We start from the raw sequence: 12,937 nt of genomic DNA on the forward strand, positions 1-12,937 counted from the left end.
ATGTGCCTGTGGTTGTCAGTGTGATCATGTGATGTATCTGACCCCAGGAATGTGTCAATAAAGTTTCCCCTTCCTGGGACAATGAATTCACGGTGTTCTTATTTCAATTTCCAGGAGTGTATATATATATATATATATATATATATATATATATATATATATATATATATATATATACACTCCCGGAAATGGAAAAAAGAACACATTGACACCGGTGTGTCAGACCCACCATACTTGCTCCGGACACTGCGAGAGGGCTGTACAAGCAATGATCACACGCACGGCACAGCGGACACACCAGGAACCGCGGTGTTGGCCGTCGAATGGCGCTAGCTGCGCAGCATTTGTGCACCGCCGCCGTCACTGTCAGCCAGTTTGCCGTGGCATACGGAGCTCCATCGCAGTCTTTAACACTGGTAGCATGCCGCGACAGCGTGGACGTGAACCGTATGTGCAGTTGACGGACTTTGAGCGAGGGCGTATAGTGGGCATGCGGGAGGCCGGGTGGACGTACCGCCGAATTGCTCAACACGTGGGGCGTGAGGTCTCCACAGTACATCGATGTTGTCGCCAGTGGTCGGCGGAAGGTGCACGTGCCCGTCGACCTGGGACCGGACCGCAGCGACGCACGGATGCACGCCAAGACCGTAGGATCCTACGCAGTGCCGTAGGGGACCGCACCGCCACTTCCCAGCAAATTAGGGACACTGTTGCTCCTGGGGTATCGGCGAGGACCATTCGCAACCGTCTCCATGAAGCTGGGCTACGGTCCCGCACACCGTTAGGCCGTCTTCCGCTCACGCCCCAACATCGTGCAGCCCGCCTCCAGTGGTGTCGCGACAGGCGTGAATGGAGGGACGAATGGAGACGTGTCGTCTTCAGCGATGAGAGTCGCTTCTGCCTTGGTGCCAATGATGGTCGTATGCGTGTTTGGCGCCGTGCAGGTGAGCGCCACAATCAGGACTGCATACGACCGAGGCACACAGGGCCAACACCCGACATCATGGTGTGGGGAGCGATCTCCTACACTGGCCGTACACCACTGGTGATCGTCGAGGGGACACTGAATAGTGCACGGTACATCCAAACCGTCATCGAACCCATCGTTCTACCATTCCTAGACCGGCAAGGGAACTTGCTGTTCCAACAGGACAATGCACGTCCGCATGTATCCCGTGCCACCCAACGTGCTCTAGAAGGTGTAAGTCAACTACCCTGGCCAGCAAGATCTCCGGATCTGTCCCCCATTGAGCATGTTTGGGACTGGATGAAGCGTCGTCTCACGCGGTCTGCACGTCCAGCACGATCGCTGGTCCAACTGAGGCGCCAGGTGGAAATGGCATGGCAAGCCGTTCCACAGGACTACATCCAGCATCTCTACGATCGTCTCCATGGGAGAATAGCAGCCTGCATTGCTGCGAAAGGTGGATATACACTGTACTAGTGCCGACATTGTGCATGCTCTGTTGCCTGTGTCTATGTGCCTGTGGTTCTGTCAGTGTGATCATGTGATGTATCTGACCCCAGGAATGTGTCAATAAAGTTTCCCCTTCCTGGGACAATGAATTCACGGTGTTCTTATTTCAATTTCCAGGAGTGTATATGTTGAGCTATGTCTCGTACACCCAACAATCTCACCACATTTGCCCTTTTCAGTTCTGAGTGGGCAGTGAGCATGTAAAGATACCTACGTAAATGGTGTCTCCTGCGAAGTGTGAGTGCCTTGTGAGAGATTTCGCCTGATTTCAAGCAACCCACATAACACAACTGTCATGCATTTCTTTCTTCATAACATTTCTCAGCTGCACCCTGCAGGCTACCCCTGAATTTCATCTCTGCTCACATGACTCGCTGGCCACGTGGACAGCATTGCAGTACAGACAGCGTTCTGTCGACCAGTGTAGAGACTTGTTGGAAATGACAGGCGACAGATACTGGAAAGCTGGTACATTCCTATGACACATGTCTAAGTCGCAGCAGCGACTGTGTAGAGAAATAGCTGGAATTGCAGCTAACTGCTGTAATTAAAACACTTCTGATTTTCACAGTAGTCTCCATTCCATAACCAATAGAATCTTACCTTCAGAACAGCTCTCACATATACAGGGCGAGTCAGGAGGAAAGGTACATGCTTTGACAGGTGATAATACGGGTGATTCTGAACAAAAAAATTCTAATAAACATGTGCCCTTTTCTTAACTCTCTGCGGGTAAACCAATGAAAACAGCTAGGAACGGGAAAGGTGCAGGTGACTATAAATTAAGATACTGTTATGTTATGGTTTGTTTAATTGTGTACGTTTTGTCACAGAAGATGTTCAAACAGTCCACCGTCAACTTAAATGGATGTTGCTGGTTTTGTAGACAGGTGTTGTGTTTCCAATCGGAGATAAGTTTAGCATTTTTTTATCTGGTCACAAGCATGTGAAATACGAGCGAGAAGTTCCTCTCTTGTGGCCACTCTGCGTTTGTAGACGACGCTCTTCAGCCACTCCCACAAACAGTAATCCAGTGGGGTGACCTTGTTGGCCAAGCAATGACTCCACGGCGACAGATCCAACTACCAGGATACGTCGTGTAGGGATACTGTGCCACTGGCCGTACGGAAAGTGTAGGAGCTCCGTCATGCTGAAAGCACACACGAGCTCGTGTTCCCAAAGGGATATCCTCCACGCATTCTGGTAACACATTCTGAAGAAACTCAAGATACCGTGTCCCAGTAAGACGGTTATCTAAAACAACTGGACCGTCGCGTTGGTTATCAATAATACCGCACCACCCGTTGACTGAGAAACGTTGATGAAAATTCGTTTCCACTGTAGAGTGCACATTTTCATTTGCCCGTCTATGAGAGTTTCTCGTGTTGTTGATTCCGTTGCGGGTAAATGTTGACTCATCAGTGAACAGCATACGCCGAATTAATCGCTCATTGGCAACGATCCACTGACAGAATTCTTGCCGGACGGCAGCATCTCCTTCATGCAGATGTTGTACACTCTGCCGATGAAAGAGATACAGACCGTGTTCGTGTGCTGTGCGACTCACTAGTGTTTGTGGAATACCAAGTTGGGCACCAGTTCTTCTAGAGCTAGTAGTAGGGTTGCGTTCTACTACTTGAAGAATATTCTCAACTCCATTAAGAGTTTGTTCAAATGGTTTAAATGACTCTGAGCACTATGGGACTTAACTTCTGTGGTCATCAGTCCCCTAGAACTTAGAACTACCTAAACCTAACTAACCTAAGGACATCACACGCATCCATGCCCAAGGGAGGATTCGAACCTGCGACCGTAGCGGTCGCGCGGCTCCAGACTGTAGCGCCTAGAACCGCTCGGCCACCACGGCCGGTTAAGAGTTTGTTGTACGGGACGTTCAGAAACAACATTTACGCTGGGAAGCGTACCACGCTAAAACAATCCATGAAGCACCCTGCTAAACACGCTGCTATCTGACACTCTACGATTCGGAAATCGTTGTTGGTATCCTCGCACAAAAAATGGTTCAAATGGCTCTGAGCACTATGGGACTCAACTGCTGCGGCCATCAGTCCCCTAGAACTTAGAACTACTTAAACCTAACTAACCTAAGGACATCACACACATCCATGCCTGAGGCAGGATTCGAACCTGCGACCGCAGCAGTCGCACGGTTCCGGACTGCGCGCCTAGAACCGCGAGACCACCGCGGTCGGCTATCCTCGCACAGCAGCTCTGGAATTCGCATTGGACAAACAATAGAAAAACACCAAGTCAGTATACTCTGCATGTGTGAAGATTCGCATGTCGCACACACATGACCACAGAGGCATTGGAGGGTGAAGCTTTGACAATGCCAGCCACTCGTGCTGGTGAAACGTCAGAAAAATAATTAGATGAACGTCAGCCGAAGAACCCGAGACAGAAGCCAATAGGCAGTTTGTCAACAAATGGCCACGAAATCCTTAACAATTTTGAATTATCCTTCTCATAATATTGTTACATTCCATCCTGGATTTTCCATTGTTTAAATTTTAAAGTTAATTTTTAAAAGTTATCACACATTTTTAGTTTGACTTCATCAGTGTACGGGTGGATAAAACTAACGTAATTAGTGAATTACGAGATATCAGGACTTTAACCAACTAGAGGCATTGAAATACACTCCTGGAAATGGAAAAAAGAACACATTGACACCGGTGTGTCAGACCCACCATACTTGCTCCGGACACTGCGAGAGGGCTGTACAAGCAATGATCACACGCACGGCACAGCGGACACACCAGGAACCGCGGTGTTGGCCGTCGAATGGCGCTAGCTGCACAGCATTTGTGCACCGCCGCCGTCAGTGTCAGCCAGTTTGCCGTGGCATACGGAGCTCCATCGCAGTCTTTAACACTGGTAGCATGCCCGACAGCGTGGACGTGAACCGTATGTGCAGTTGACGGACTTTGAGCGAGGGCGTATAGTGGGCATGCGGGAGGCCGGGTGGACGTACCGCCGAATTGCTCAACACGTGGGGCGTGAGGTCTCCACAGTACATCGATGTTGTCGCCAGTGGTCGGCGGAAGGTGCACGTGCCCGTCGACCTGGGACCGGACCGCAGCGACGCACGGATGCACGCCAAGACCGTAGGATCCTACGCAGTGCCGTAGGGGACCGCACCGCCACTTCCCAGCAAATTAGGGACACTGTTGCTCCTGGGGTATCGGCGAGGACCATTCGCAACCGTCTCCATGAAGCTGGGCTACGGTCCCGCACACCGTTAGGCCGTCTTCCGCTCACGCCCCAACATCGTGCAGCCCGCCTCCAGTGGTGTCGCGACAGGCGTGAATGGAGGGACGAATGGAGACGTGTCGTCTTCAGCGATGAGAGTCGCTTCTGCCTTGGTGCCAATGATGGTCGTATGCGTGTTTGGCGCCGTGCTGGTGAGCGCCACAATCAGGACTGCATACGACCGAGGCACACAGGGCCAACACCCGGCATCATGGTGTGGGGAGCGATCTCCTACACTGGCCGTACACCACTGGTGATCGTCGAGGGGACACTGAATAGTGCACGGTACATCGAAACCGTCATCGAACCCATCGTTCTACCATTCCTAGACCGGCAAGGGAACTTGCTGTTCCAACAGGACAATGCACGTCCGCATGTATCCCGTGCCACCCAACGTGCTCTAGAAGGTGTAAGTCAACTACCCTGGCCAGCAAGATCTCCGGATCTGTCCCCCATTGAGCATGTTTGGGACTGGATGAAGCGTCATCTCACGCGGTCTGCACGTCCAGCACGAACGCTGGTCCAACTGAGGCGCCAGGTGGAAATGGAATGGCAAGCCGTTCCACAGGACTACATCCAGCATCTCTACGATCGTCTCCATGGGAGAATAGCAGCATGCATAGCTGCGAAAGGTGCATATACACTGTACTAGTGGCGACATTGTGCATGCTCTGTTGCCTGTGTCTATGTTCCTGTGGTTCTGTCAGTGTGATCATGTGATGTATCTGACCCCAGGAATGTGTCAATAAAGTTTCCCCTTCCTGGGACAATGAATTCACGGTGTTCTTATTTCAATTTCCAGGAGTGTAAATTAATGGTGAAGGTTGAAAATTTTTGCCTGACCGGGCGTCTAACTTGGAAGCTCTGCTTCTCTAGAATGGTTGCCTTAACTTCCTCAGCCATCCGTACATTCTTCCCGTCCAATCCAAATTCTCAACCTCAAGGTACCGTACCGCCCCCGGCATTAGCCCCAATGCTCACAGCATTCGCTAAGTTCTGCAGGGATTCGGGAGATACGGTGCATCCGCACTGAAAGCCCCCATACCCGTTCAGACACATTTTTGACACCACGACAGTGATTAACCTGAATATTACATAAATATTTATCTTCTTCTTGTTTCCTTCCTTTTTTTCTCTTCCCGAATCACTCTTTGACTGTGTTTCTGTTTCCTTTGCTCTGTCCATATTTTGCCCGTTTTCTTCCTTTCTTCTACTTCAAATTTCGTGTTCATAATTTTGTTTTTTCATATGTCTCTCACATTTATCATTTCAATACTGATGTCTACTTGTTTCAGGTCTTCTTCTACTTCTTCAAACCAGTTGGCGTTTTTGATTCAACTATTTCCTACACCAAAAATCCTGTTTGTGAGTCTGTTGTTGTCCATGCTATGTATGTGGCCGTAGAAGCGGCTAGTCGTCAGCTTCTGTTCACCATTTGTTTAACATTTGTGATCTCCAAAAGAGATCATCACCACAACAACCTTCTACTTGAAAAAAAATTATATATATGGTCTTAGCATATGCTACAGAGCAGTGGGTCTAATGGATGGGAACACTGCTTGCGCGTGACAGGCTGTGGTTGGGAGGTTGGGAATTTGTATTGGAGAGAAGTGTGTCCGGATGGCCGAGACGGTCAAGGCAATCATTTAGAGAAGTGGAGCATCGGACTTTGAACACTGGCCCAGCAAAAATTGTCAACCTTAACCATAGTTTCATTTCAGTACCTACAGGTGGCTGAAGTCTTGATTTCTCGTAATATAGTTACTTTACGGCCACTGTACCACCAGTGGTGTCTGATTTGTCGGACATGTCCGACAGAACAGACACCACATATCAATACAACATAATTAGGTTCTGCTTCTTCAAGTATACAGGTTTTACATTCGTAACATCAAATATTTAATGGCTCTGAGCACTATGGGACTTAACTGCTGAGGTCATCAGTCCCCTATAACTTAGAACTACTTAAACCTAACCAACCTAAGGACATCACACACATCCATGCCCGAGGCAGGATTCGAACCTGCGACCGTAGCGGTCACGCGGCTCCAGAGTGTAGCGACTAGAACCGCACGGCCACTCCGGCCGGCTCAAATATTTAATACGTAAGGAGATGCTTGTGGTTATGTTATGTGTGTCATACTACGTATTTAGTGATGTTCTAATGATATAATTAACATTATTGGTGCTAATGAGCCAGATGTCGTGTGCCCTTAACTCATCTCTACCTACACCTTTCTTCCGTACAGGAGCGCTTCATGAATCCTGAGATTTCACAGCCGTCACATTTGACTGACTTTGCAGCAGAGAAATTTGTTTCAGCTTACAGTGTACGGCGTTATGTGATGTTTCTCCGTTCATTTGTAATGCACATTGCCATTTAGATATCGGTCCTTTCAGGAACCACACGGGGCACTCTCTGACGAAAATGTTATGCAATCCCTGTCGCTCTACACATGCCTGACATTAATGCGTGATACCCTGATGTGTGCAGATCCCTGGGAGCCACTACCAGCAGACGGAGCACCGCGATCCGGACAGCGAGCACCTGTCGTGGTCGACGTCGAAGCTCAAGATGCACCTGACGGACGCCCACGTGGGCACCATGACGCTCACCTGCGTGGCCGCAGTGCCCGGCTTCGCCGGCGAGCCCATGATCGACTTCATCGACCAGAGGGAGCACTCTGCCACAGGTACGTTTATATTTACCGCCAGAGCCATTTCTAGTCGTATAGTGACGGCCGTTGAGGCCGAGCGGTTCTAGGCGCTTCAGTCTGGAACCGTGCGACCGCTACGGTCGCATGTTCGAATCCTGCCTCGGGCATGGATGTGTGTGATGTCCTTAGGTTAGTTAGATTGAAGTAGTTCTAAGTCTAGGGGCTGACGACCTCAGATGTTAAGTCCCATAGTGCTCAGAGCCATTTGAGCCATTTGAATTAGTCGTATAGTGGTCTATACAACATATTTACACTGAAGTGCCAAAGAACAGGTATGGGCAAGCGTACAGAGATGGGTAAAGAGGCAGAATACGGCGCTGCGGTCGGCAATGCCTATATAAGACAAGTGTGTGGCACAGTTGTTAGATCGGGTACTGCTGCTTCAATGGAAGGTTATCAATATTTAAGTGAGTTTGAACGTGGCGTTACAGGCGGCGCACGACCGATGGGACACAACATCTCCGAGATAGCGATGAAGTGGGGATTTTCTCGTACGACCATTTCACGAGCGTACCGCGAATACCAGGAAACTGGTAAAACATGAAATCTCAGACATCGCTGCGGCCGAAAAAAAGGTCCTGCAAGAACGGCGCCAACGACGAGTGAAGAGAATCGCTCAACGTCACAAAAGTGAAACCATACCGCAAATTGCTGCAGATTTCAAAGCTGGGTCATCAAAAAGTGTCAGCGTGCGAACCATTGAACGTAGCATAATCGATATGGGCTTTCGGAGACAAAGGCCCACCCTTGATGATTGCACGACACAAAGCTTTATGCCTCCTCTGAGCCCGTCAGCTCCGACCTTCGACTGTTGATGATTGGAAACAATCACCTGGTTGGACGAGTCTCGTTTCAAATTATATCGAGCAGGTGGACGTGTACGGGTATGGAGACAACCTCATGAATCCATGGACCATGCATGTCGGCAGGGGACTGATCAAACTGGTTGAGGCTTTTAATGTTGTGGAGCGTGTGCAGGTGGAGTGATATGGGACCTGTGATACGTCTAGATACGACTCTGACAGGTCACACGTACTTAAGCATCCATTTATGTCGATTGTGCATTCCGATGGATATGGGCAGTTCCAGCAGGACAACGCGACACCCCACACATTCAGAATTTCTTCATATGGGCTCCAGGAACACACTTCTGAATTTAAGCACTTCGCTGGCCACCACATTCCTCAGACGTGAACATTATTGATCATATCTGGGATGCCTTGCAACGCTGTGTTCAGAAGAGATCTCCAACCCCCCTTAGTCTTACGGATTTATTGAAGCCCTGCAGGATTCATAGTGTCAGTTCCCTCCAGAACTACTCCAGACGTTAGTCGAGTCCATGGCACGTTGTGTTGCCGCACTTCTGCGCGCTCGCGGGCGCCCTACACGATATTAGGCAGGTGAACTAGTTTCTTTGTCTATTCGGTGTAATTACAATGTCTTCGTCTGTAGAACTGAAGAAATTACAGAAGGAAGGAGTTGACAAGTGTCAGTATCACAGATGATGCTTGTATCATTTATTATTCGTCTCGAGGGAATTAATTTTAAAAAGTCCAGTTTCGTTTCAGATCTGTAGAAAATAGTAAACCTACTAATCAGCAAAGAAAAATTGTTATTTAAATATCTTCAACATTTCGCGGCCCTGTCAGCAATTGTATATATATATTAATTTTAATTTTAATAATAAGCAGCCTTAGTTGCTCCGTTTACCTAGAATTTTGGTTCAGACTAGCCGGATCAGTTTGAATTGATCTTACTCAATGACGTTTAAAGGTGTCCTTGGAGCGTTGCTCGCCAAATCACATCATAATTTAACCATTTCCCGTCATCCTCCCATAATTTTGACTAGTTCTTTAAGCAGATATTGACCTATGTCGGTCAATTATTTTAAGTGTGTTGACCAGAGCGATGTTCGCCAAGTCACACCTTAGCTTTGAGCATAATTGACCTATGTCGGCCAATAGTTTTTAAGTGTGTTGACTGGAGCGATGTTCGCCAAGTCACGGTTTAGCTTTAAGCATATTTCCGCTGTCATTTCCTAAGTTCAATGGCAGTGGTCTCCAGGCCCGAATTATGATGGCAGTGGTCCACACAGTTTCTACAGTATGTGTGTGGATCACCTCCATGAAGGCCAGTTGAATACCCCATTGCCGCTACATTATCCCCTACTATAGTGTTTTCTGCAACTCATAACCATAACTTCGCCAAGAAGCTCAATCAGCCACGTGCCTTAATTTTTGACTTGATTCTAGACCATTTCATGTCAAATATACTAATCTTGAACAATGACCATCTAATTTATAGGGCCCGTATTGCCGGATGTTACAGATTAGATATAGACTTGTTCATAAGATCAATCACGACCATTTGTGTGCTAAGTCAATAGGATGTTCATGCGTCGTAACAATAGCTAAACAAGTGCTTAACAATTACGTCTTAAAAATTTTCTAGACCTAGTCGTAATAATGACGACGTTGGCTTTATATTATCCTTCCCAATCCTAAGTCCTTTTTAGGTGATTAAACTTTATGCTTAAGCACAAAAATTTTCCTAGATAGGCCATACCTTGTAAGCACATGATAGCTTCCGCAAATCATGACTAATGAATAATTCATAAATGTTAAGACAGTCGATCTAAGTATGTTCTGCACAGGTTAACATGTACGCCCTTTTCCTCAGCTATACCTTTTATTTCACTTTACTTGTAAATTCAAGGTCAGGAGTTAAGTTCACGTCTTGTCGCAACGAGTAACTATCACACAGTTTATGCGCAGGCTCAAGGTATTGTGTCCGCCTAGGCGGGCCTCATGACGCTACGGTCAGTCCCAGAACAGCATTCGTGGCTGCCGCATCGCGGTCGCGAAGTGGGGCCGAGGCAGTTCCAGATAAGTTTACAGTCTGACGATATTTGACATTTGCAGTTTTAGCTTGACGATGTCCACTACATCTACATTTACATCTACATTTATACTCCGCAAGCCACCCAACGGTGTGTGGCGGAGGGCAGCTAATGAGCCACTGTCATTACCTCCCTTTCCTGTTACAGTCGCCTATGGTTCGCGGAAAGAACGACTGCCGGAAAGCCTCCGTGCGCGTTCGAATATCTCTAATTTTACATTCGTGATCTCCTCGGGAGGTGTAAGTAGATCCAGAAAGGCACCCTCTCGAAACCTGGACAGCAAGCCAAACCGCGATGCAGAGCGCCTCTCTTGCAGAGTCTGCCACTTGAGTTTGATAAACATCTCAGTAACTCTATCACGCTTACCAAATAACCCTGTGATGAAACGCGCCGCTCTTCTTTGGATCTTCTCTATCTCCTCTGTCAACCCGACCTGGTACGGATCCCACACTGATGAGCAATACTCAAGTATAGGTCGAACGAGTGTTTTGTAAGCCACCTCCTTTGTTCATGGACTACAGTTTCTAAGGACTCTCCCAATGAATCTCAACCTGGCACTCGCCTTACCAACAATTAATTTTATATGACCATTTAACTGCAAATCGTTCCGTACGCATACTCCCAGATATTTTACAGAAGTAACTGCTACCAGTGTTTGTTCCGCTATCTTATAATCATATAATAAAGGATCCTTCTTTCTATGTATTCGCAATACATTACATTTGTCTATGTTAAGGGTCAGTTGCCACTCCCTGCATCAAGTGCCTACCTGCTGCAGATCTTCCTGCATTTCGCTGTAATTTTCTAATACTGCAACTTCACTGTAGACTACAGCATCATCCGTGAAAAGCCACATGGAACTTCGGACACTATGGACAAACTGTAGATACTGTTATTGTGAAGAAGGTTTGGTTATCCCAACTGAAACCTAGGTAAATTTTAGGTAAACGTTGCAACCTAGGCTGCTCATTATTAAATTAGAAATTAAAAATTGTTATCATAGCAAGGTGTAATCGAACCTCCAATGCTCTATAACCTACCTGACTGAATCAGCTAAAAGAGTAACCTGCACAACTCCCATCAAATTTTGCATGCCATTTCACATTAAAAATAGTGGTTTGGTAAAATCTTTGTTAATTGATTCCCAGCTAGTTTATTTGTCACATTTCAATAAAACATATATGCTCACCCTGAATTAATAGTAATTATTGTTTGTATGGAGAGAATAGTTTTCTTGCAGGTGCTGCCATCTATATCCGTGGCATTGGTAGGTCAATATTCGTCGTAGCTTGCTTCCTGTATTGTTACTGTGCCACGAACCGACCTGCCGCCTGCTGCCCACTACTCCAGACCGAGGGGTGTGCAAGATCATGGTGTTCCCAATGTCAGGTACAGCCCGCATGGTGTAGATGTCCCCCACATACTTTCTCTCACCTATTGCCTTTATCCATTGTTGTTGTGTTCCTGAGACTGGATTGATGCAGCTCTCCATGCTACTCTATCCTGTGCAAGCTTCTTCATCTCCCAGTACGTACTGCAGCCTACATCCATCTCAATCTGTATAGTGTATTCATCTCTTGGACTCCCTCTAAGATTTTTACCCTCCACGCTGCCCCCCCCCCCCCAATACTAAATTGGTGATCCCTTGATGCCTCAGAACATGTCCTAACAAACGATCCATTCTTCTAGTCAAGTTGTGCCACAAACTCCTCTTCTCCCCAATCCTATACAGTACCTCCTCATTAGTTATGTGATCTACCCATGTAATCTTCAGCATTCTTCTGTAGCACCACATTTCGAAAGCTTCTATTCTCTTCTTGTCCAAACTATTTCTCGTCCATGTTTCACTTCCATACATGGCTACACTCCATACAAATACTTTCAGAAACGACTTCCTGACACTTAAATCTATACTCGATGTTAACAAATTTCTCTTCGTCAGAAACGCTACGACCATCATCAGTTATTTTGCTCCCCAAAAAGCAAAACTCCTTTACTACTTTAAGTTTCTCATTTCCTAATCTAATTCCCTAAGCGTCACCTGAGTTAATTCGACTACATTCCATTATCCTCGTTTTTCTTTTGTTGATGTTCATCTTAGATCCTCCTTTCAAGACACTGTCCATTCCGTGCAACTGCTCTTCCAAGTCCTTTGCTTTCTCTGACAGAATTAGAATGTTATCAGCGAACCTTAAAGTTTTTATTTCTTCTCCATGGATTATAATACGTACTCCGAATTTTTCTTTTGTTTCCTTTACTTTTTGCTCAATATACAGATTGAATAACATCAGGAAGAGGCTACAACTATTTCTCACCCCCTTCCCAACCACTGCTTCCCTTTCATGTCCATCGACCCTTATAACTGCCATCTGGTTTCTGTACAAATTGTAAATAGCCTTTCGCTCCCTTTATTTTACTCCTGCCACCTTCAGAATTTGAAAGAGAGTATTCCAGTCAACATTGTCAAAAGCTTTCTCTAAGTCTACAAATTCCAGAAACGTAGGTTTGCCTTTTCTTAATCTAGCTTCTAAAATAAGTTGTAGAGTCAGTATTGCGTCACGTGTTCCCATA

General features: G+C 46.8%; 1 protein-coding gene across 1 annotated transcript in view; it reads left to right on the forward strand.

Moving 5' to 3' along the window:
• LOC126195287 (uncharacterized) overlaps positions 1-12,937 on the forward strand; it is a 710,394-nt gene that overhangs the window by 660,644 nt on the left and 36,813 nt on the right. The window contains exon 5 of the mRNA XM_049933835.1: positions 7,245-7,443. Coding sequence (XP_049789792.1) covers positions 7,245-7,443 — 199 coding nt within the window. The remainder of the gene's footprint in view (positions 1-7,244; positions 7,444-12,937) is intronic.

This window comes from Schistocerca nitens, chromosome 7 (genome assembly GCF_023898315.1).
Source record: "Schistocerca nitens isolate TAMUIC-IGC-003100 chromosome 7, iqSchNite1.1, whole genome shotgun sequence".
Taxonomy (NCBI): domain Eukaryota; kingdom Metazoa; phylum Arthropoda; class Insecta; order Orthoptera; family Acrididae; genus Schistocerca; species Schistocerca nitens.